At 35.2% G+C, this 26,690-nt stretch overlaps 1 protein-coding gene across 1 annotated transcript; it reads left to right on the plus strand.

Moving 5' to 3' along the window:
• The first annotated feature begins 5,809 nt into the window (after positions 1 to 5,809).
• On the plus strand, positions 5,810 to 25,819 carry LOC120072719 (GNAT acetyltransferase (DUF699)). Its single transcript, XM_039025190.2, has 26 exons — positions 5,810 to 6,177; positions 6,365 to 6,456; positions 6,686 to 6,857; positions 6,990 to 7,112; positions 8,960 to 9,133; positions 10,278 to 10,388; positions 10,494 to 10,627; positions 10,714 to 10,807; positions 11,348 to 11,446; positions 11,627 to 11,763; positions 11,949 to 12,046; positions 14,181 to 14,304; positions 14,441 to 14,528; positions 14,643 to 14,742; positions 14,812 to 14,864; positions 15,128 to 15,304; positions 15,386 to 15,423; positions 16,592 to 16,685; positions 22,440 to 22,619; positions 22,708 to 22,816; positions 22,894 to 22,966; positions 23,718 to 23,865; positions 24,250 to 24,378; positions 24,869 to 24,994; positions 25,162 to 25,227; positions 25,323 to 25,819. Exons 1-26 carry the CDS (start codon positions 6,073 to 6,075, stop codon positions 25,572 to 25,574), a joined length of 3,096 nt encoding a protein of 1,031 aa, XP_038881118.1. The 5' UTR covers positions 5,810 to 6,072; the 3' UTR covers positions 25,575 to 25,819.
• The last annotated feature ends 871 nt before the right edge of the window (positions 25,820 to 26,690 follow it).

The raw sequence follows: 26,690 nt of genomic DNA on the forward strand, positions 1-26,690 counted from the left end.
AAAACAGCCTTCTTACATGGTTATTTAGATGAGATCATCTATATGGTTAAGCCTAAAGGTTTTGTGGAAAAAGATAAAGAGGATCTTTATGTCTTTTAAATAAGTCCATTTATGGTCTTAAACAGTCTCCTAGATGTTGGTATAGAAGATTCAATGACTACATTGAAAGTATTGGGTTTCAGAAAAGCACATATGATATATGCACCTATATAAACTCAACCTCCTATAAGAACAAGGTATACCTCATCCTCTATGTGTATGATATGTTGCTAGCTGGGACCACTAAAGAAGATCTAAATCATGTAAAAAATCTCCTAAAGAGAGAATTTGACATGAAAAATATGGGTTAGTCTAAGAAGATCCTAAGGATTGAAATAGACAGAGACAGGGGCTCCTCTATCCTAAGCATTAGCCAAAACAATTACTATAAGAAAGTGATCAGAAGGTTTAATATGTTCAATGCTAAACCTGTAACTATTCCTATTGCTCATCACTTTAAGTTGTCTTCAGCTAATTCTCCTAAGGAAACTGACTTGGAACACTTAAATCAGATGCAAATGGTTCTCTATAGTTAGGCAGTAGGAAGTTTGATGTACTTCATGATCTCCACTAGGCCTGATTTGTCCTATTGTGCAAGTATAGTGAGTAGATTTATGTCAAACCCAGGGAAAAGGCATTGGGAAGTTACTAAGTGGATTCTTAGATATCTAATCTAGTCTGAGCAATCTAAACTAATTTATCAGAGTGTTAAGCAAACAAACCTTGAACTCTATGGATATGTAGACTCGGATTTCGCTGGGGATCAAGATAAGAGAAGGTCTCTAACAGGGTATCTCTTCCTATATGGCCCTAATTTACTAAGTTGGAAGGCTAATCTACAATCAATAACAGCCCTATCCACTACCAAACTGAATACATGGCACTTTCAGAAGCAATAAAAGAGGCATTGTGATTAAAAGGCTTGATGGAAGACTTTGGTATCAAACAAACAGTAGTTAAGATCTACTGTGATAACCAAAGTGTAATACATCTTTCCAAAAACCCACAAATATCACTCTAGATAAAAAACATATTGACATCAAATATAATTTTGTAAGAGACAGAATTGAAAAGGTTCAAGTTGAACTACTAAAAGTTCATACCTCAGAAAACGCAGCAGATATACTCATTAGGCCAATGTCGAAGCTCGAGCTCAGCAAGTGCCATGACCTGATCAACTTTGTTTTACCTGAAAAAGGATAAACAGTGGTCAGATTTGGAAGGGATAAGCTATTCAGAGTTAAGATTAAGGTGGAGATTGAAAGATAATAATCTCAAATAGAACCTTAACAACTAGTTTTCTTTACAACTTTCATAATAGACATGTGAACTCATATATATATATAATTGTTACATTTAACTTTACATTCTGTCTACAAAATTTATAAAAGGAAAGAAAAATTTTTTCTATGAATATACTTCAATAAAGATCATCTACCCTTCCCGTGGACCTAGGCTCTGAATTAGGCTGAACCACATACATGCTTTTGTTCATCTTCTCTTTCTCTTTCTTTTCTTCAATTTGCATGTGTAAATCAATCCTTCATGTTGGGGTTTATGCCCTAAAGTCCTGTGTTCTGTAGTTTGTAAACAACTTTGTACGAACACTTGTGATGTATAATATAAATGATATTTACTTCACTACTTGACTTTGCACATTTATATGTTTTTTATTTTACCACAAATCAATAAACTTAATATCCCTGGTTGTCTTTATGTAACTTAAGCATGTATGTAGTGATATACAAGTGAATCATATCTTAAGTGACAATCAAAATAGTCTGTAGTATATGGATATAGGAGGGAAACCTTATCCTAGTAATACTACGGACGCGGCCTGCTTTGTGGAATTGTTACAAATGTTGTGACTTGTCACAAATGGTTTGATCCTGATCATTCATGTAGTAGACATGTGAGCGGAGGCGTCCTATACAAAGAGTTTGTATAAGACTTGACCTCGAAGTATTAATGTCTTGTCATATGACTCCGTTCATGACTGAGACTCCACTTCACTAGGATGACCATAGGTAACATGACCTTAATCCTGAGTGAGTTGGGAACTCTGCCATTGAGGGCGATCCTTTGATTTGCATGGGTATGAGTGGTCAGAACGCCAACTCAAACCTACCATTTTGGGGACTCGTCTAATTTGGAAACTAGGAACTCAGCTTCACAAGATGGAGTTCACTCCTTCCCCAAAGTAGGGGTAAGTAGATAGATTGCTCTCTTAAGAGTTAATTCCAGGGCTTGAACGATGTGGCACCACGTACCTTCTCGTGGCCTGAGAGGTGTTCACACATAATAGGACTATGTTGTATTATTCATTAGAGGGATTAGTGGAACTATGTAATTATAGGGGCAAAACGGTAAATTGACCTGCTGTAATTACGAGCATCTGTGAAGGGTCATCGTACTGATGATTGGTTATATCCAATGGACATATAAATATATCTATGGCAAGAAGAGTTCAACTGTCGGTCTTTAGTGGAATGTCTGGCAGTTAACTGATGATGGATATCGTGACTACAAAGTTTAGTCAGCTATTCACGTACCGTTGGAGCTTCGAGCCATAGGTCCATAAGGTCCCATTGGTAGCTTGGATACAAGTTGAGAATCAGTTTTTGGGTCAGTTTAAAATGTTCAAATTGACTAGAGGGAGTTCGATTGTATATGATATAATTGAACGAGTTAATTAAATATGATATAATTAACTTTATGTATGAGATACATTAATTTGGAGAAAATTGGATATAAATATGATTTATATCTAGTAGAGGAAATTATTATAATTAATATATAATATTAATTTATATGTTATGAATATGATGAAATCACATTTATTGGACGATTATAAAGGAAATGGGACGACGTCTCTTATGTTCTAAATAACGAATGAGTGTATTGAAAGATCACTTTGAAATGCATAAATAGCTGACGATGTATTGAGCATGGAGGCGTGGACATTGCGTTAAAGAAAGTGTCATCGTTTAGAAAATCAGTGCCTATACGATAGTGCCTGCACGATCGTTTACATATATGATATTGCTAAGCAATCGTTGTCGATTACACCTTTGCGCACTATTAACTAAACGATTGTTTACCTTTTCCTAAGCGATCGTTTAGCTCCCGATATTTACTAAACGATCGTATAGACGATCGCTTAGTATTTTCTACACGATCGATTAAATGATCGCTCACCCTTTTCCTACAAGATCGTTTATATGATCGCTTACCCTTTCCTACACGATCGCTTACTTTTTCCTACAAGATCGTATACTTTACCTAAACGATCAAGCATCTTGTTTATGCGATAGACGAACTCATCTCTCACTTGCTTGATCGTTGTGTACGGTCTTTCTTCCTTTCTTCCCTTTACCAAATCCGAATAAAAGCTCACACTTTTGATTCTCACTCCAAGAATACTGAAGGCTCTGAGTGGTTGTGTCATCTCCGTTTCCTTCTGTCCGAATGGTGATTGTTCGAGGTAGACGATTGGGTTTTAGACTCGCTGTGAAGAAGAAATCTTCACCTGGTATGATCTCTTGATCTTTTTAGCATTATGAATGCATATTAGTATGTTTTGAATGTATACGTGGTATTTCTATCACAATGAATTGGAAAGATTCGCTTCCGCTCGTAGGTACTCTTGAATAAGAGTTCCTTCACTTCAGTTTCTGTAAATCACGCAAGAACACAAAGAGAAGGCTGAGAAGGTTTGAGAGCTTTTCTGGAATCTTAAGAGAAAAGAAAGAGAATAAATTGTTACCAAAATGATTTTTGGTCGGCTTCAACATTTCCCCACTGATCGTTGATAGTGGAGTAATCCACGTGTAGTTGAGGCAGCTGAGAGGCGTGGCTCTCTGTGAGCCTTTCGTTCTACCAACCTCTCTTCATTTGGGCTGAAATTCCTCATTTCGTGGGCCTGAAGTCAAAACAAAAACCCAACACTCTGAATTTGATATGTTCAAAGATTACTCTTATGGTCATAAATGTGACAATTGTTAAAGTGTTTGCACTCAGTAAGTTGAAATATATCTATTGATTATTTGAGAATATTTATAGGAAATAGACTAGTTTAACAACAAATTCAATGGTTGTGAAATTTGAACTTATTATCAGCAACACTTCGTATAGTTTTCTTAATACACATAACTTAGTCAATCAAGTATTGTCATTTAGATTAAGAAAAACACAAAATAATTGTCTTAATTTGTTGAAGAGATCTTAGAAATTGCACAGAGGGCCCCTTCTATCGGGGCTCGAATGAAAATTAATCCCAAAATTGAAAACAAATGAATTTTGGCCATTGACCCATTGCTTGTGTCAGCACAATGAAAAATTACCACGTCAACTCCAAATGCGTTTATTCCTTATTCGTTTTGTAGCTATTCGATTTGGGAAAAAATATCTGCATTTTTTTATGTGTTTGTGTTCTTCTCTTTTGCATTATTCTTATTTTGCTTTTTGTTGATTATGGGTCGTTGTCTTCTTCATCTTCCTTTTTTTTTTTTTTTTTTTTTGCATTTTTTCGTCTTCTTCTTATTATTCCTTTTGTCTTCTTCTTCGTTTTGTAGTTTTTTCATGAAGGAAAAAAATTTAAGTTGAATATGATAAGAAACTAGAGGAAGGAGCGAGAATAGAGAATCGTGAGTGATAAGTAATAAGAAGAATTCGAACAATGGGAATAATCGAAGAAAAAAATACAGTTGTGTCTGATTGGGAACTAAAAGAAGGAGCCTGAATTGAGAGCGGGAAGCGAGAGGAATAATCTAAACAAAGGGAAAAATCAAAGAAACAAAATGCAGTTGTGTCTGATGAGGAACTAGAGGAAAAGTGAGAAGCGAGAGGAAGAATATGAACAAAGGAAAAAATCGAAGAAAAAAATTATAGTTGTCTCTGATGAGGAATTAGAGGAAGGAGTGGAAGCTAGAGCGAGAATCGAGAATAATAAACTAGAGCGAAAGGAAGGCCCCTTTGCTCGTTTTGAGGTCAAATGAGTAATTTCATGTGGTTGACTTCACCAAAATGTCATTTTTCATTAGTTTTTTAACCTTAGGTTCTTTCATTTGGGTCATTGAAAATGGTCATTTGTACGCCAGGATCTTCCCTCACCTTAAATTTTTACTTTTTTTTTTTTTTTTTTTTTTGTTGTCTTGTTTTTATTTATTTATTTATTTCCATTTTTTTTCATGTTCTCTCTCCTTAATACTAGTCTAGATAAAAAAAAAGAAGTCTAATTAAGTATATAGCTCAATTGATATACGAACAGGCTAAAAATCAAGGAATTTGTGGTTCGAATCTTCTATTAGGGGTGTTAAAAAAACTTGAAAAAGTCGATTAACCAAATCCAACCTATGCAGTTTGGATTGAGTGAGTTCAAAGAAATTAAAATTTTATTGTGGGGAGTTGGTTCATGGATTTACCTAAAATAGTTCAAACCAATCTGAATACAATCATATATGCATATATTTATTTAATTTTTTTTTTTGTACAACTTATTCTCCAATAACTCTTAAAACTAGTTTTTGACACTTTAGAAAGAAAAAATCATTATATAAATTGAAATTATGTTTAAATCTTGATTCAATATATGAAAATAATTAAATATATTTTTTTCATATTAATATCTTACTTCTTTTTAAGATATAAATTTAAATAATCAAATATGAATGTTTGAGGAATGCATTGAGTTCATTTAATAAGAATTATTTAGGTTGAAAAAAATTAATGAATCAAACAATTAAATAGAGTCTAAAAATTCTTTTAACACAAGCTTAATACCATCAAATTGTAGAGAGATAAAAAGAAAAACCTTCATACAAAAACCTAAAGAAACTGCACGCGCACAGCACACACCTTCTATCAAATTCTGGGTCAATATATAAACATTCGAGCTTAAACCTTTGAAAAACCCTTCGGAACTCAGATAAGCTCTCCTCAACACTGCTGTGTTAAGCTCCACCGGGAAGTTCAGAGCAGGAAACTACGGCAACAACTCTCTCAACAATACTACGAAGATAGAGAAATCAAAGAATGAGGAAGAAAGTAGACGAGCGTATCAGAACTCTCATCGAAAATGGTGTCAAATCAAGGCACCGTTCCATGTTTGTCATCATCGGAGACAAGTCCCGGGATCAGGTACTCCTCTTCCTCTCCAGTGAAAGGTTAACATTTTTTTTTTTTTGAGCTATAATTTTTTGCTGGGTATTTTTCCTTGATGGTGTTGGGCGGTTTATTTGGTCTTTATCCAATATATTTCCGGTACAAAATTCCACTCGAGGGAAGTGATAGCATAAGTTGTTTGTTTTTCAATCGGCTTTTACAGATAGTAAATCTCCACTACATGTTAAGTAAGGCGACGATCAAATCCAGGCCAAATGTGCTCTGGTGCTATAGAGATAAACTTGAACTCAGCAGGTTAGTTCTTGAATGGTAGAACTTTCAGACTTTTTGGCTTTCTATTAACTAACCGTTTTTAGTTTTTTTTCTCTCCTAAATTGTTCTAATTAACATCAGATCTTCTCTTGATATTGACAAAGGCTGTGTTGCTTAGAGTTGTACTTTGTTCTTGTAGTTATTGTTAGTTCGAAATGTTTCTGATGAGCATCTGTTTGATGTTTGATTGGGTCTATATTATCTCTGACAGTCACAGAAAAAAACGTGCAAAGCAAGTTAAAAAGTTGATGCAGAGGGGGCTTTTGGATCCCGAGAAGGTTGATCCTTTTTCTCTTTTCCTCGAAACTGGAGGAATAACGTATTGTTTGTACAAGGATTCAGAAAGGATTCTTGGTAATACATTCGGAATGTGTATACTTCAGGTAGATACGCATACTCCACAAATGTTCTTTTATTTTTTATTTTATTATCATTATGCAGCTTTTCTCTTGGTTATTTATCGACTGTTTAAAAATCATCAATATCTTTCTATAATCATCATTTGCTGGTATTAGGACTTTGAAGCTCTAACCCCCAATCTGCTTGCAAGAACCATAGAAACAGTGGAAGGTGGTGGATTAATAGTCTTGCTGCTACGTTCCTTATCCTCGTTGACCAGTCTTTACACCATGGTCATGGTATGCGGTTTCTATAATTTTACAAATGTTTAGTTTTTTTTTTCAGCGGAAGCATATGCATTCATTTGCAGTAATATATTTTATACCCTTGTATTCTTTCTTTCTCACACACACAGATATATGCTTGCATTTGTTGATTAGAAATGAATGAAATCAACTGAAATAGGAACAATTGTATATTTTAATCACTACAGCATAACTAGGATTTGGAGAGATTCTTATTCAGATCACTACACTACACTCCTACCATCCCATATTAATAAATATCTGGATTTAAAGGAAAAAAAAAAAGGAAAGAATATTCATTGGCGATATGTATAAATGGGCCAAATGATAATTTGAGGAACATTTTATTTTATTTTATTTTTCTAGTCCCGCGGTTGATAATTAGATGGTTTTAACGAGAAGTGCCAAAAGCCTTTAGACAATCTCTTGGGTAAGAATTGTGTAGAAATATGCTAATGTGTGATCAAACTGAACCAACTCATGTATTTTATCATTTTTGGGTGCGACTAACTCTCCTTTGGGTAAGTGTATGATTTTCCAAGTTAAGGGCTTTAACCACATTGATGAGAAAATTATAACGATGTATTGGTTAAGGGATCTGTGGACCATATTCAAAATTTTCTCATGTTTCAAATGAATACAAGGACATATTCTAAGAAGCTTCGACTGAAAGTGAAGTTGTTTATAGATATTTAGGTGGATGGAAAATCTTCAAAATCGTTTCCCAATTTCAGAGTAGTTGCTAAAAGATCCTCTTGGAACCATTATTTTGTTTTTTTCCTAAAGAAACGACAAAGCACTTAATTTCCCAAAAACTGGAGAACAACCTAAAGGGACAATGCATCCCAAAACAAAGACATATTCAAATGAATACAAGGACTGATACTAAGAAGCTTTGACTGAAAGTGAAGTAATTTATCGATATTTAGGTGGATGGGGAATCTTCAAAATCGTTGTCCAATTTCAGAGTAGTTGCTAAAAGGTCCTCATGGAACCGTTATTTTGCTTTTTTTCATCAAGAAACAACAAAGCACTTAATTCCTCAAAAACCAGAGAACAGCCTAAAGGGCAAATGGACAAGGCATCCCATCCCTGAAACACAAGACTTGCATGAAGACTGTCCATTATAGAACAGTTGTTAATATAAAAGGGGAAAAAAGTTCCTATTGATTAAATTCACTTGATGCAACCAAAATGATAAAAACAGAAAAACTTTGTAAGCTCTCTTTAAGCCCTCAGTCTGATGCAACCAAATGATAAGGACAGAGAAACTTTGTAAGCCCTCTCTAAGCCCTCGAACATATGTCTGTTGCTTTCATTCTTAAAAACCAAGGACCTTACAAACATTCTTACAGTTTTTCTTTTACAAATTGTTTTACATCCATGTGCTAAAAAGATTAAAATGAAATAGACTTCTTTTGAGAAGTTTAATGCTCTAATTTAATTGTCAAATAGGAGTTAGAGTTTCCGACATGTACAGTACCTGGTCCTGTTAATGATACCGAAGTGTTTGTGCTTTATGGGTAATAGCTTTCCTGTCTTGACATGATGGTTTCTTTTTGAAACGCTGTAGATTTCTTAGGGACTCCTTAGGTTTAGTAGAGAACTTTTATGAACATCCAACTAATATGTCTTAGTAGAGAGTTATGTACCCTTTGCTTCCGATGTTGACATCTTTTTTCTGTGTCTGAAGTTTGATCTTACTTTTCGACTAGGATGTTAATTATTATTTTATGATATAAGTGTTTCCATTTTGTTGGATGCCAGACCATGATATTGTTTTCATTTTACCCTTCATAGTGCTTTATTATTTCAAAAGAGCTCATAAGGGTTGATGCCAGGATGTTCATGAAAGGTATCGAACTGAATCCCATTTGGAGGCAGCTGGTCGCTTTAATGAACGCTTTTTATTGTCACTTGCATCATGCAAAGCATGCGTTTTAATGGATGATGAGATGAATGTACTACCCATTTCTTCCCATATAAGGTCAATTACTCCAGTTCCAGTGAAAGAGGTATATTTCAGCATCTATAGATTGCAAAGCAGTGTGAACAAATTTTCTATCACGTGATATTTATTTATTTATTTATTTTTATTTTTATTCTTTTTGCAAAACATGAAGTTACCTGGATATGGTGTTAATATAATTGTTCATAATAAATGTCCTAATGTGTTAGAAATACCAGTGGAGGACCAGTAGGAATTTACTTGGTTATATATATTGTCCGTCCATCCATATTTGGGGATTGCTTCTGTGCATTTTAGTTCTTCATCCTTTTTGAATGAGAAGTTCATATTTAATATTTAAAGGAGCTTAATGATCTGGAAGCTCAAAATTGTGGCAGTAGAGGGAGACAGAAGTTGACAATAAGAGAGAGCTTGGGTAAAACTGAAACGAGAAGCTGCATGTATTGTGAAAGGAAAATAGGAGATGTGTGGGATTGCTTTAAATAACGTTATAAAGCTAAGAATAGAGTTTCTTAATTGATTTGCTTATTGCCATTGGGACTGTATTTTTACAAAGGGGTTCAATATCAAGCTCATTTTCTAAGAGTAGCTTGATAAAGTTTATTTTTTAAGAAAGAAATTGCATATATTTTATAATTTCAGAATTATAATATTAATGTGTACACCTGTAAAAATGATAAAGATTCTGAAGGTATTGAGATGTTTTATTTTTAAAATGAGGGTGTTAGGTGCCAATAAAGAAGTTAAATACCAGTCTTGCTTATGATGCAACTGAAAATTATTTTTGAAGGATGCATGCCAAAATAGCCTTGACCTATGATAATTATTTAAAACATGCAATTGAATAGCATATACGCACCCAATTAGAATGGACAAATGCATTAAGTGGACTTATTGAGAAGAACTTGTCATGCCCTTCTGCACATCAAATGAGGCACTATCAAAATGGAAACTATGAGAAGAGTTCTCACCTTTGTTCCCTTGGATGTGCATAACTAATCCAAATTTGGTTCTTTTTTCTACATCTCTTATAATTCCTTCACAATTGTTTACACATCCCATATTAGTGAGCTTGCTCTTGTTTCTTTGAGAAAAGAAAAGAAATAATTTTCCCCTCTGAAGTTCTATTCACCTTTTCTTATTTGTAATTCTTATTTATCTAACAATATAATTTTCCCTCCATTATAAAGGACTCAGAGGGGCTTCCTGAAGGAGAATGGGACCTTAAGAATCTGAAAGAACAGCTAAGTGATGAGTTCCCTGTTGGTCCTCTTATAAAGAAGTGTTGTACGCTGGACCAGGTTTAGATAATCTTTGCTACAAATTACAGTTTAGTCTATAGTTAATCTGCCGGTATTTTTCACTCACGACTTAGACTGGGAATATTTTTGTTTAATATGTTATAGGGAAGGGCTGTTGTAACATTTCTGGATGCAATTTTGGACAAGACACTTCGATGTACAGTTGCATTGCTCGCTGGTCGTGGTCGGGGCAAATCAGCTTCTTTAGGATTAGCAGTGGCTGGGGCTGTTGCTGCCGGGTAGCATTTTTTTAAATTTATTTACCAGAATACAATTTTAAATGTAAGAGCTATTTTGTATTTTGACAAGAGTATTTATTTTGAAGGTACTCCAATATTTTTGTTACTGCACCTAGTCCTGAGAATCTGAAAACATTGTTCGATTTTGTTTGCAAGGGTCTGAATGCAGTTGATTATAAGGTAAGATTATTTACTGTTTCGTTTGTATGTGCATGCCTTCTAATATCACTTATGAATTTGATGAAAAATATTATTACACTAAATTACTTTCAAGGGGTTTCAATTGAATATATATGAGGCTGATTTCTTTTTCGTTCCATTCATGGGTTCATGTTTTAGAATTATACAATTTTTAAGCTGGTTGCTTGTGCTGGTTAAGTGGGAGGTAGTAGTTAAGTTGGTTGGAGTGGGGGCCTAGGGATTGATAGCTTAAGATTATGTAATGTGGCCCTGCTGCCGAAGGGCCTAATAAAAACCTTTGGAAGGCTATTGCCTATGGCTTCAATTTTCTTGGGCTATTAGCAATTATATAGAGGTTGGCGGTATCATTGCATTCTCTTTTAGTTAATATCTTATTTAAAAATTGATATTTCTGATTCCTGTGGTTGAGAGTATACACTGGAAAAGACAATTGCGCCTGTCATCTCTTCCTCCCATGACCTATGTTGGATCTATGTTATACTAGTTATTTAAGCTTGTGAAGATTACACATGTTTACAGGAACATATAGACTTTGATGTGGTGAAGAGTACCAACCCTGAATTCAAGAAAGCAACAGTGCGCATTAATATCTATAAACAACACAGACAAACAATTCAGGTTTGATAGATTCTCTGACCTTTTCTTTTGACATTTTGCTTACTGAACATGTTTATCCAATTATTAAGGCAAGTTTTCAATTTAGGTAACAAGAAATAAAGAACAATATATCTTGTTTCTTATTGAGATAACACCATAGACTCTGATCACTTTCCTTTTTGTATTCTCATTGTTGTGCAGTATATACAGCCACAGGAGCATGAAAAGCTTTCTCAGGTTGAGCTGTTGGTTGTTGATGAAGCAGCAGCCATACCGTTGCCAGTTGTTAAATCTTTACTTGGTCCTTACCTGGTCTTCCTTTCATCTACTGTGAATGGGTATTACTTCGTTTCCAGGCATAACTCATTTGTAATTTGCTTAGTTATCCTTATTCCTCTTTGAGTTTCTCGTTGCATATTATTTTAGAAAGAACCGTCACAGGCATTTTAAATGCTTAATTTCTCTAGTTTCTTTTGATCTTGAAGTGATTAGTAATATCTTTCTTCTTTTGCAACACCTAAAGGTATGAGGGTACTGGTCGATCATTATCATTAAAGCTTTTGCAGCAGTTGGAGGAGCAAAGCCAAGTGTCTAATAAGAGCGTGGAGGGCTCTCTCTCTGGTAATTTGGAACTAAACTTGTTGTTTTTCATACCAGCTTGATGGATTCCGCTGTAGCATGCAACTTACGCCAGTTCTATCTTGTTGACCCTAAAATACCCCTTCATGTGATTGAAAAATGATTTGAATTATTTTCATGTCTTGATTTTATTCACTTTGTGACTAATAGCAACTTGATAATTTGTGTTTAATGATTCAAGTCTTCGAAGTTCCTTGGTAACCTTTTTGAGAATAATGTGTAAGGCCGCTAGTTAGGAAAATATTAGGATAATTAGTGGAATATTAATAGGGTGATTAGAAGGGACATATGAATAATTAGATATGAAGTTTGTTAGGAATTTTAGTTACAAATAAAAGGAGAGGGGTTGGAGGGAAGTGTGAAGAATTTAGGGAGATTTCTTAATTAGAGAATTTGGAGAGTCTGACCCTCTCGAAAGGCAAGGGATTATCTGGTTCATTTCTTGTTAGGAGGGATCCTAACAAATTGGTATTAGAACCGTTCATCCTGAAACATCAATTTTAGAAATGAAGAGCCGTTCATCCTGAAACATCAATTTTAGAAATGAATTGTGATTGATCGAATGAAGCACTGTTAGAGGTCCAAAGGTATAGAGAGAGCATTGCAACAAAAAGCTCACTGAATCTCTGCAAAGAGATAGAAAAAAAAAAGAAAAAATGCTCGCAACCATCAAAACAAAGAAAGAAAGTCTCGTCCGAAAGTTATCTGGTAGAGTTCGAAGAGTGGCTGGATGAAGACAACCTTACCCAAGGACGCTTCTTGAAATGCAAGGGAATTGTTCTTGAGTTTACTCTTATTAGGAGGGACCCTAATATAATGCTTGTCATCTAGCACTCCAGGGTTGAGCATGGGCTGGGTTACCAGCAGACCTGGGATACCAAAAGCTTCAACTTGCACCATGTGAAACTAAACCCTCCCATTGATATATATATATATTTTTTTTTAAAAAGAAACCTTCCCATGGCAGTTTTCGTGTTGTATATTTTGATGGCCTTTAAGGAGCTACCAATAATCTAAATTTATGTGGGCTGACTGGACCTTGGTAATTTGTTTTCCTTGGTGTTTAATGATTCAAGTCTTTCAAGTTCCTTGGGAACATTTTTGTGAATAATGTCTATCATCTAGCACTTAAGGATTGAGCATAGGCTGGGTAAGTTTCATTTTTGCACTATGTGAAATCAAACCCTCCACATTGCCATGGAAGCTTTGGGATTGTGCATTTCAATGGCCTTTTAGAAGCTACCAATAATCTAAATTTATGGGGGGCTGAAAGGGGTACTCATTTTAATTTAAATAATTAGATTTAGTAACTTATATTTGACCATAGTAGGTTAGTCATTGTGATAGGATCTCAAGATTAAATATTCACTATTTTGGCAAAAGCCAAAGAAGATTTAGGAGGACTCCGTCCCTCTCAATTTGCTCAATGTGCTAAAATTTCACTAGGCAAAAAGATAAAGATACCTGCCTCCCTACTCTTACTTAAAGAAGAAAAAACTCCAATAAAAGAAAGATCCCGTGGTCCCCACACAATCACACAATTCTCTCTCTTACATAAGAACTTCCCTCATTCATTATTAATTACATCATTTTGCCTATTTTGCCCTCTCCTTTGCCTATTTCTCCTTCGTACATAAACCTTCTTGATTGAGGATCTATCACATTGGTTTAGTTGTAATATTTTTCCAGAGGTCCCTTAACCTTGCCCATAATATAAATGTTGAGGCTAGGCTCCCTATTTGTATTTTCATTTTTTGGTTTATTGATAAAGTTAGTCTCCCTTGTTTGGCTAGCTTTACCATATAACATGTAAATTTCAATTTGATCAGATTGTACTGCTTCCGATAGAAAATAGTAAATACTATACTTTATGATAGCAATTTCTGTTACTTAGAACTCGTGATGAGATAAATTCTCACTAACGTTTCTGTTAAGGGAAATTTTATGGTGGTTTCTATCTTCACTTGACCATATAGGCTGTAGAAATGACTTCCATGATTTTCCTGGATTTCTCGAGGAAGAATATGTTCTTTTCCTATAGCCAGGAACTTTAAGGACAAACCCTTCATCCCAATTTTGACTTATCTGCTAATTTCACACGCAAATTTGAATGTAGGTCGTTCATTCAAAAAGATAGAACTGAGTGAAGCCATTCGATACGCTTCTGGGGATCCTATTGAGCTATGGCTCCATTCGTTGCTTTGTTTGGATGTGACCAGTTCAATCCCGCCTATTAACAGGTTAAGTTGCCTTCCAAATGGACCTGTACAAAGGGAGAATAGAAAAGTGGGGAAAAATTCAGGTTAAAACTTTTACCTCCCATTTCATTTAGATGGTAGAAATATAATTATTTTTCGTCTTGTTCTTTGTGAACAGATTGCCTCCACCAGGTGAATGTGATCTCTACTATGTAAATCGAGACACACTCTTTTCTTACCACAGAGATAGTGAGCTGTTTTTGCAGGTAATTTGGTGTCGAATAATACAATCAATATTTCATGGTTGGATATGTTAGTTGGAAACTCGGGTTCCTGTGTTACATGTGCCTTCATATTTTCTGGTACTCTGATATTTGCAGCGAATGATGGCCCTTTATGTTGCTTCTCACTACAAAAACTCTCCCAACGACTTGCAACTTATGGCAGATGCCCCAGCACACCATTTATTTGTATTGCTTGGTATGTCTTGCATTTTCATGTATTAACCTGCTTGTGACCAGCTGGTTTTTGCTGACAGTGGAAATGCAGGCCCTGTTGATGAGACAAGTAATCAACTTCCAGATATTTTGTGCGTCATTCAGGTTGATATCTGCCTGATCATTTTTTTTTTGTTGATAAGAAACAACTACCTTGTAGAATCCACTAGAAAAGTGCAACCCCATATCGTTCTCGGTTATTTATTTTAATTCCAATCAATCTCATGAAAGATCGCAGGTGGGAGAGGATACTGTCTTTCTTCTTTAGGATTTTGGTCGTCCAAGATTTATGCTCGCCTTATATCAAATAACTAAAATCTGGATAATTTCCCTATGTTTACAATTTCTTAATTATTTCAATCATCTAGGTTTGCCTTGAAGGACAGATCTCACGTAAATCTGCTATGAAAAGCTTGAGTGCTGGTCATCAGCCGTTTGGGGACCAAATACCATGGAAATTTTGTGAACAGTTTCGGGAAGCAAATTTTCCCAGTCTTTCTGGTGCTCGAATAGTACGGATAGCAACACATCCAAGTGCCATGAGGGTAATGCACTGCCTATATTGTACAAGTATGCTCATCCAAGTTGTGTAAGCTTTTCTAATTGTGCAATTTCCATTGTTGTAGCTTGGATATGGATCACAAGCAGTAGAACTTTTGACCAGGTATGGAAGTACTTTGAGCAAAGTTCTATTTTAGAATCTCGATTCCTATGCAGATCAGCAGCTGGGACTAATCTTGAACATTTCTTTTTTTTGAATCTAGAATGGTTCATGAGCGGGAAAAACAATGAAAATATAAAGATCCAGAATCCATGGCGATTTATCTACAATAAATTTGATGGCATGAAATTATAAAATAGTGGAAAAGACATTGAAAAGGAACCCAAGCCAAAGAAGTTACTTGGAAGGTCTTCTAATTTGGGGTGAAAAAAGATAAACTATAAGAGTTGAAAGGAACATAACATCTACACCAAGAGACATTATTTAGAAAAATTGTCATCGGAAAATTCCAAATGATTAAGCATCAAGTAAATTTTGCATCCTGAGAACAAAAAACACACTTGTTGGACAATTTACAGAAAGGAGGGTGATTTCTTCTTCGAATCATGTCCCTCAGCCTGAAGGAAAATAGAGTTGAAAAACCTAATACTTTGTAAGAAGCTTTTATCTAGAAATCATCTTAAAAGGCCTGCGGTGTCTATTTAGAGAAGCAACAAAACAAGGAACTGACTGAAAAGGCCCCAATGAAGTGGAAAGGGAGAATATGGGTAGCATCCAGCCTGCTGTTTAAAGAACACCCACTCCTAAACTTCCATATTCAACTATCATCTTCTAAACTGCAACTGAGACATGTCACTTGGTTTGATGCTTGGAAGGACGATCATTTTCACTTCTTCACGAATAGTTTGTTTGTTACCTTAAAAAGGAAAAAAGAAGTATTTATCAGAGGACGCGTTGCTTCACTCTTTTATGCTTGATTATTAAATCACGCTGAAAAATCGAAGCCCTTACTTTAAATTTTGTTCTGTTTTTGTTTGTTTTATATGCATTTTTTTGTACCTCCATTTGTCTGAATAAATTTTTGATTTTTTTAAATAAAAAATAAAAGAAAAGAAAAAGAAGACACGATAGATCTAACGTTTCTTATTAATCTCTTATAAAACATATCAGACTAGGAAAATAATTCAGCCTGCCAGCATCTATTCAAGAATCCTCAAGAAAATACCGAACTACCAAACTATGCTATAGTTCACGATATTAAGAAGGCACCACTCATTTTTAAGAGGTCCGTACTTATTTTCCCTCTTTTCCGTTGCGCACTGTATATCAGGTACTTTGAAGGTCAGTTTGCTTCTATTACTGAAGTTGAAATACCAGATGAGGATGTTCAGGCTCATGTTAGAGTTACCGAAGCTGCAGAAAAGGTTACATAATTATAAATACTCTCGTTTCCAAGTATATTAACTAAAAGTTATGAGCTTTTTTTTTCCTTCTTTTTCTTTTGTGTGTCTGTATGTGTGCACGCGCATGTTACTGTTATTATCATTTAATTTTTTGCATGTTTATGTATTTAATTAGACATTGGAGCTTCTAATTTGTCAAGGTAATAATAAAACCTAGAGTTATAAACTAAATCATCGGAGAGAAGACTGGACAGAGTTTTTAACGTGGTTTAGTATTAACCTACCATTCCTTAGGGCCATGTCTATTTTAGAGAAAATTCTTCGGATGAAGCAATTTAATAGAGATAGTAATGGCATCAAGTATTAATATAGAGCAAGTTTTCTGTAAGACCCTAGTTAGGAATTTGTTGGGATAATGAGTAGAATATTAGGATGGTTATTAGTTAGGACATATTAGTAAATAGTTAGTAAGTTGGTAAGGTATTTTTACTATAAATAGAAGGGGAGGGGTTGGAGAAAGGTGTAAAGAATTTAGTGGGGTTTCCTAGTTTGGGAATTTGGGAGAGACTAGCCCTCTCGAAAGGCTAAGAGTTACCTTGTTACTTCCCTTATGAGATTATAGCACATTTCAATACATTTTCATATATTTCCATATTTAATTGTTCTTGAATCCGTTCTTGTGTTCTTGAGTATTTCCTTGTTAGGTGGTATCCTAACAAATTGGTATCAGAGTTGTTCAGTATTGTTTTTGTTTGGCAATGGGGGAAGAAGAACGATGGACATGGGAGCGAGTGCGTACATGGACTATTGATCACAATTGTGAGGCGGCGGAGAGAGGAGAAACTCCATGGACATGGGAGCAAATGCAGAAATGGATTGCAGATTGCAAGCAGGAAAGAATTGAAAGAGAAATTTAGGAGGAGAAGTTGCAAGAAAACCGAAGAAAAGAAAAGAAAATGGTTCAAAAAACAATGAAAGATAGGTTGGATGATCTCGATGGAGGCGAAGTTGAGATCAAAGAAATGTTGCAGTCCCTACTTCAACGTATGAAACAATTGAATGTTGAAATTCAAAGGAGCATACCTTCAAGGGATGATAAGCAGGAAATGCTGGTGACTGAAATCGAATTTGAAACCTCCAATGAGTTTACAAAATAAATCTCAATTGAGGAAGATCCTTCACAGACATTTACAAAAATTGAGGAGGGAGAAAAAAAGAGTGTACCAAAAAGCTCCGACGAAGGCAAATTGCAACAAAATCTGAAAGAAGAGCAAAAAAGGGAAGAGAATGTCGATTTTGTGAGTGAAATCAAGACCAATAGTTGTTTGAAGATTGCCGATGTATCTGTCCCGAAAAAGTCATGGGCGCTGGGTAGTAGTTCATCTAGAGGTGGAAACCAAACGAGGAAGATGAAGAGGAAATCGGATAAGGAACGAGGACAGAGAAATATATCCGTGAGAATGGATCGAAGAAAGTGGAGAAAGAACTCATCGAAGGTCGAAAAATTGGAGAGGCGAAAAATACCGGTGGGAAAACGTGGAGACAAGCGGAAGAAGAAATGGCGAACAACAACGTGGTTGGAGATAGAGTTGTGGGGAAGGCGTCGAGGCAAGTTTCATGAAAAAGTGATGGGAAAATTGGAGATCGACAGCTCTGAAACCATCCAGAAGGGACAACAACGATTGTTTGTGTGGCTGAAGATGAAGACTCGGGTGAAGGAGAGGCTTTTGCTCAAAGAAGCAAAGGATGGCTGGCCACAAGAGAGAAAGAACACGTTGGCTGCTCATGTGCTGGGATGGCAAAGAGTAAGCTGGACTGAATCGGTCAGAGGTGTTGGTTGATTCAGACGAGGCCGAGCTACAGTGGTCGGAGAGGAAAACTAAGGGAATATGGAGCTACAGGGAGGGAGGGAGGTTATTGGTTAGGGAGGGAGGTTAGAACTTGTTGGGATAATTAGAACATTAGGATGGTTATTAGTTAGGGCATATTAGTAAATAGTTAGTAAGTTGGTTAGGTACTTTTACTATAAATAGAAGGGGAAGAGTTGGAGAAAAGTGTGAAGAATTTAGTGGGATTTCCTAGTTTGGAGGGAGGGAGGGAGGGAGGGAGGGAGGGAGGGAATTTGTTGGGATAATTAGTAGAATATTAGGATGGTTATTAGTTAGGGCATATTAGTAAATAGTTAGGCATATTAGTAAATAGTTAGTGGGAAGAGTTGGAGAAAAGTGTGAAGAATTTAGTGGGATTTCCTAGTTTGGGAATTATGGGAGAGACTCGCCATCTCGAAAGGCCAGGGGTTACTTTGTTACTTCCGTTATGAGATTATAACATATTTTAATACATTTTCACATATTTCCATAGTTCTTGAACCCATTCTTGTGTTCTTGAGTATTTCCTTGTTAAGTGGTATCCTAACATTTTCTCATGGAAAATGCTACAATGAATTATGTAGGCTCTATTTAAATTCTTCAGGAAGCTTTCAATATGTTCCTTCGCAGTTTGAGCTCTCTCCTTGATGCTCTAGATTAATGTCGGGAAGGTGACTTGTTTATTCTAGCATTAAACCCTGATCCCGATAATAATCAGAAATTTACTCAGAGTTTTGGCTATTCAAGAATTTCTATGCACTACCCTTTGGATTCCTCCATCTTGATTGGGCCATTGCTTGTTTAGATGATTTGATCGGCCAAAGTTGAGTAGACCTGGTTACTACTCATAAAAGAATCACTAATTATTTTTCTCCATCTATATATATATATATATTAAAAATTTAAAAGAAACAACTTCTTAGTGATATAATCAAAAGGGATATAAAAGTTCAAAAGTTTCACTCTCAAAGGGATTGAGAAAGAAAAAATACAAACAACAAATACAACCATATATAGTTTAACCGTGAAAATATATAGACATTTAAAGAAGAAAGAAATTTTCCAAAATTTTCGATTGAAGTACTTAGAGAGTCTGTAAGTGAATGATGAAAGGAAACTATGGATAAGGCCTCCCCTAAACACTGAAAACTGATAAGCTACTTCAAATCTTCCAAAGAAGACTGAGTACTGACCATCTACCATAAAAAACCTTTTTTTTCTTAATAAGAAATGATTTCATTGATGAATGAAATAATCCAAAGGATATTCAGAAGAGCCCATTCAGTGGGCTACAAAATCAGTTTCCAATTAGCAACAATAAAACATAGGCTATGATCTTTAAGGGGCAGTAGTTGTTTATACCAAAACATAGTATTAAGAATGGATGATTCAAGGATGTCGTTTGCTGATTTTTGAGCAATTGTTGCAGATCCGATCATTTCTTTCCACCCATATCTTTGATAAAACTGCACATATGATGCTAAACCACATTACAGCCTTGTGTTCTTTGAATGTGTGTTCGAAAAATCTATCTAATCCAGTTCCTAGTTACTTGAGGAGTAACCAATTTCCAATTGAAGTTGCTCAAGATGTTGGCTTATATGGACAGTGCAAAAGGGCAATGGGAAAAAAATGCGAGGCAAAGATTCACTGTTTTGTTGACAGAGATAACACCAACGTGGAGAGAGCTTGATCCATGGACACCTAACTTGCAGCCGATCCATTTTATCAAGGAAAGAATGATAAATCTCCCACAATAGGAATTTAATCCTCTTTGGGCAAGGTAACTTCCAGAGCTTTTTGAAAATGTCATCATCAGTGGATGTGTCTGTGCGAGAAAGTTTATACAACAGAGATCTTGAGGTGAAAAAACCATTGGCCTCCAAATTCCAGAACCAAGTCTCCGGCTGGCTAGTAAGTTGAATACCCAGCAAATGGTAATTGAGGTTGGCCATTCCTCAATCTCATCATCTTTTCAGTGCCTTCTAAAATCTAATGACCAAGATTCCTGCTGGTTGTTTGATACTTCAGCAATGGAAGCATTTTTAGTTTCAGCAATGGCAAACAATCGGGGATAAACATTTTTTAGAGATGAGCCAAACCACACATTGGTCCAGAAAGTTGTGGAAGCATCATTGCCAACTTTGCATGATGTGTTATTATATGAGGTCCTTGTGTTTCATGATAAGAGACCAGGGGCTTGCTAGAAGATGTCCATGGAAATAAGATCAAAGTAATGGGATCCAAATTTAACTTTGATAAGTTTCCACCATAGAGCTCCCTTCTCATTCCAAAAACGCCAATGCCATTTTGCAAGGAGAGAAATGTTCTGATGCCTAATATTGCCAAGACCACCATCTTCCAAAGGTTTAAGGATATTCCATCTCAATAGGTGAGAAGAGTTGTTGTTTCTGTCTCGACACCATAAATAATTTCTAAAATGCTTCTCAATGTATTACGTAACTTTGGTAGGTATTTGATAGGGGGATAAGTAATAAATGGGTAGGTCTGATAACGTGGCCTTTAAAAAGAGTTAATCTACCTCTTTTAGAGAGAGTTGTGTTGTCAAGAATGGAGATTGTAGAAGACTTGCCAAAAAGGGGAAGTCCCAAGTAATCAGTTGGTCATTTACCCACTTTGCAATTGTATCTCTTTGCTGTGATCTCATCCCAACAGATATCACAATTAATGCCCAAAAATTTAGGCTTTTGGCAGTAAATGTTGAGGCCAGATCCTTCCTCAAAGAATGTAACCAAACCAATGAGATTGTTAATGTCTTTCTCCTCGTTGGATGAAAAGAGGATGGTGTCATCACCATAAGAAAAAAAACCTTTTAAAATCCATGGAAAGTAACCTGATGCAAAATAAATAGAAAACTTCATAATACCAATATATTGATTCTATCAAACTCCCCAAACTTCAAGCCGTTTCTTCACAAGGTACCTCAAAAAACTCCTAAACTTTGCAAGAACTCATTAGCTCATTAAAAGAAGCTTTGGAAGAATCATCGCTAGCAAATTAACAAAAGACCTCATGCAAGTCAATCCAAATAACTCGGAGAAGACAAAACAAAACTTTGAAAAGCTAAACCTTAATGCAACTTTCTTCTTGAGTTAAAGGAGAAATTTCACAAAACTCAAGAGCACATGCTTCTATGAACAATGAAATTTGGTTGCCATGAATGAAAGAATAGGAGGATGAGTCCTCTTGTCACAATTTCAAAATAATAGGTCAAAAGCTTTAGAAAAAGAATCTTTAAGAACTTCAATTGGCATACTGAAATCTCATAGTAGCTTAATGACTGATTCCACATTACTCGAACTTATTTTGGAATCATCCTTAGAGACGTCACCACGAGATGGAAGGCTCTTTGTTGAATATCGAGTGAATAACTCTTCTTGATAAACCTAGAATTGGATGGAAAGGAGTGAAGACAAAATGGTTGTTGAAGGGTATTCATGAAGGGGAGGGTGGTAAAGCAACATTCTGATCGGAAGGTGCTAAAAGCCCTGTACATCTTTCTTCAATTGAATCATAATTCAAAAAAAAATCCTCAAGCAAGGATGGAAAAAAGGAAAGACCCTTTTTATACAGAGGATAGGCTAGTTCTATTTTGGGTTGATTGGTAAGTCAACGAAATGTCACTTGGGAAGACTTCTCACTTTGATAAATTATGTCTCCATTCTTGTCCATGTTGGGATAAAAATTTAGCAAGTTGTGGGAACATATTGACTGTCATTGTTAACAATTACCTCATTTATTTTTATGAGAAAATGCTAAAATAGTACCCATGTATTTCATTATGGGCATTGTGAAGGCCAGCAGGTTTTTATTACAATAGTATTTCTTTTTTATTTTTATCTAGGTTTCGATAGTTTTAGCCTTACCTCCAATATCGTGCATGCAGGTTTCATTATTGGAAGAAAGCATAAAGCCTAGAACTAATCTTCCTCCCCTGCTGGTATCTCTTCGTGAACGACGACCTGAAAAGCTTCATTATATTGGCGTTTCTTTTGGACTCACATTGGACCTTTTTCGCTTTTGGAGGAGACATAAATTTGCCCCCTTCTACATTGGCCAGATTCCAGTTGAGTTGGATTCTAGATTTTATGCTGTTTGATGATTGTAAACAATTCGGTGCGCTTATATTTTCCCTTCTCTTTTCATGGATCAAGAGTACTGTGACCGGCGAACATACATGCATGGTCCTAAAGCCTTTGAACAATGATGAAATTGAAGCTAATGAATCTGCACAGTGGGGCTTTTTTGGTCCATTTTACCAAGGTGAGGTTTTTACATTTAGAAGTGCTATTTCCCTGTGCTATCTGTGGTATTTGATTATATGTTTATGATCCAAACAGATTTCAGGTTAAGGTTTATTAGACTCTTGAGTGGTATTAGTTTTCATGGAATGGAATATAAGCTAGCAATGAGGTCAGTATATTTAATTATCACCTACTACATATGCCTAGAGATGTCCATGGGACTTCTCCGTCCTTGCCCCCCATTTCATTCCTCAACCCCTCAAAATTCCCTATTAATTTTGCAAGGACTGGGCGGAGGTTCCATATGGGAAATTTGTGGGCTCAGGTTTCCCGCATTTCCTCTTTAATTTTCTTTAGAAAAAAAATCAATGAAATGATTTTTAAAGAGTTTCAATTAAATAGTTGATTGGTTGGTTTTCCACCATGAATCATCATTTAAATGGTTCATTCCTTATCAATCTTCCTTTAAATGGTTCACTCCTTGTGAAAAATTTCTTCAACTCTTAAATAAAACAAAACAAAATAAATTTTCACGTTAAGTTATTTAATTAACCATGCATTAAGGGTTTAAAAATGGTTTAGACAATGTCACATTATTCATATAATATCATTATCTATACATAAAAATTTAATATCATTCGAACATATACATATCTTTGTATCTATCTATCTACCTCTCTCTCTCTCTCTCTATATATATATATATTAATTTTGAAAAATAATAATGAAAATGAACGAGGATGGATTTCCTGTCTCCATCCCCGTTTAGTTCATAGGAATTTTTCTTTTCCCATTTCCTCCCCAATTTTTCCCCATGTTAGAGGGAAGTCCCATGGGCCCTGACCCCACGGGGAAAATTTGACTTAAAATTTTCCATCTTTTCTTTTTTCCAATTAATAATTTGACTTAAATTCTCCTAGTGTCTTGGATCCAAAAATCAACTTTACGGAAGTAGATCCTTCTGAGGGTTCTATTGTAGAACTTTTAAATGCGATCAGATATTTTATGTCGGAACATGATATGAAGCGGTTGGAAGCCTATGCAGACAATCTTGTTGATTTCCACATGGTAAGATTGCCATCCCCCATCTCTCTCTTGTTAATGTATGTGTGGATTCCAAAATAGTAACAAATTTCATACCTCCATACATATGTTATCAGAAAAGGTTCGATATCAGAAGTTATGCATTGAAAGCTGTACATACTTCTAAAATTTAAATGAGTTTTATGGCTGCTTTACTCAGATGGACATATTTGAAAATAAAAATTTTCAGATGTAAAGATTTTCATATTCTTTTCGCACCTTATCCTCTTCACTCCGTCCCCGTGGAAATTTCTCAATCTACCTATTAAACTTTATCATGCCGTGGATACTTCTTAAGATTTCTTACTTGCTACACAATTTATGCATACCAAACCATGCATTTAATATTCCTCTTTCTTTGATTTACAGATACTAGATCTTGTTCCATTACTCGCTCAATTGTATTTCATGGAGAAACTTCCAGTTACTTTGTCGTATGCACAGGCATCTGTTTTGCTCTGCACTGGACTGCAGTTGCGGAATATTACTTATATTGAGGTTCGATTATATTGTCTTTTTGGATTGTCTGATTTTTTATCCTTTATTTTTTGCCTTAAACTTCTAATTCTGTATGATTTTGGTCAACTGTTGATTGGTTTTTTTTATACTAGTTATTAAGTCGTGCCGTGGGCCTACTATTTTGTCAAAACCAGTCGAGTTGTTTTTAATTTTAGCTAGTTAGTTTGTAGTATTAGCTTATAGTTACTTGGTAAGTTTGAGTAGTCCATTGTTTTTAGGTAATTAGTTTTTGCTGCCTATAGAGATAACTTTGATATTGAATGAGGACTGTCTTTAGAACGTGACATCCTATCAATATATTTAAGATAACATACACTTTTCAAATTCGATGCGTCAGCCTCTCGAATTTTATAGGGTTGCGACTTGCGAGCATTGTGTAGTTGTTCCTTGTGTGCCCTAGTTTTAGGGGGAGGGCATCTAATTGTTACCTGTTACATATCAATTTTTGGACGTTGTATTACTTGTACAGGGACAAATGAAGTTGGAGAGGCAACAGATACTGTCACTTTTTATCAAAGTCATGAAAAAGTTTCATAAGTATCTTTATGGAATTGCATCCAAGGAGATAGAATCGACCATGCCGCGTATGAGAGAGGTAAAATTTTAGTATCCTTGGGAAATCATTCCTGCTTTGTTCTCTTATGGAAAGGAAGGATTAAATTCAAAATTTGAAACTATCTAATAACTGTACTACAAAGCTACAAGTTTTTAAATAGAAATAGTGATACATTTTTTGCTACAATTACAAAACTTTACATGCAGATTCCTCTGGAACCCCATGAGATCTCAGTGGATGATGATCTCCATGAAGCCGCAAAACAAGTTGAGGTATGATTCAAGCTTCTTTTTTCTGATGCATCTGTGCGCGCGCACGCACATTCCCTCATCTTTTAAACCAACTCGTTTCTGGGATTGAAATACAGGAGAAAATGAAAATGAATAATGAGGGGCTGTTAGATGTTGAGATGCTGCAACAGTATGCCATTGTGGATGGGGAATTTGATTTTGCTGGTGCTTTGCAAAGTGGTGGTGGAAAGGTTCCCTCTGGTGGAGTTGTAAGTGTAAAATCGAATAAAACGAAAGCAGAGAAGCAAGGGAAAAGGAAAGAAAAAGATCACAGTAAAAAGCGAAGTAAAGACGATGGTTTCAAATCAAATAAAAAGAAGAAAGTTTAAACCAATAATCGCTTCAAGTCGTAACCAGCATTAACCACTACAGAATTGAGTTCAGAACGACAGAAAAAGATTATTAGAAGAGACTATGAACTATAAGTAATGGCTAATTAAGCCTCGATTTTGTTCCATTATTGTTTAGGTTGAAATTACAATACCTTTACATGTCCTTTTTCCTAGAGGATGTTGGCCCCTGTTTTATGCAATACTTCTTCCATCATTAAATGTAATTTATAGGGTTTTTTTTTTTTTTTTTTTTTTTTTTTTTTTTTCAATTATCATTAATTTCATGGTGCATATTGCAATTTGAGAAGATAACAAATGCTAACTTTCTCTCTCAATGCGGTGTTGATTTATCACTTTAAATACCTTCGAATGTAGCATGTTGAGAAAATAATGAATACACTTTCTCCCTGGCTCAATTTTAATCTATTACGTTGACATCTTCGCTATAAATTTTGAAAAACATAGTCGTATATGAAAATTATTTTTATAATTTAACCAATCATGTACATATCTTCGGTCTTCCATTTTGATAAATACACATTCTGCTAAGAAACAGAAAAATACGAATTCACAGCTAATAACATTGTTTGAAAACGTATTCATATGTATGACAATAGTTTTTATAATTTAACAAATTCCACCAAATTTAAGATTCAAGACTATTAAACGGATAGACTAATATTGAACCTTTTGTAAACAAATATTTAGTGTCTAAATATTAAAACATTAACCAAAAATATTGTTGAATAGTCGGAGGACTCTTCTGATCAAACAATCAATTGTTAGAAAAGTTGTTTCTTTTTATTATTTATTTTTTTAAAATTCCAAGATTTTTTCTTACTTTGTACATAACATAGGGTGAAGATTTTGGGTTTTGTACCGTATGAAAGCAGCCTAACATAAAAGTTTCGCCTATATGTATAAGTTTCTAATGGAAGAGATCCTCAACCTTAAATATTAGAATTTTATCCAGTGCAATAACTATTCACCTTCTAATGAAAGCGATCCTCAACCGTAGGACCTAAAAATTTATGATAATACGTTAAAAGTTAAAACACTCGCTCCATGAAATTAACCAGAGCAAATAGGCTTAAACCAAGCACTGGAAAAAAA

This window comes from Benincasa hispida, chromosome 3 (assembly GCF_027475165.1).
Source record: "Benincasa hispida cultivar pf3 chromosome 3, pf3_genome.v1.1, whole genome shotgun sequence".
Taxonomy (NCBI): Eukaryota; Viridiplantae; Streptophyta; class Magnoliopsida; order Cucurbitales; family Cucurbitaceae; genus Benincasa; species Benincasa hispida.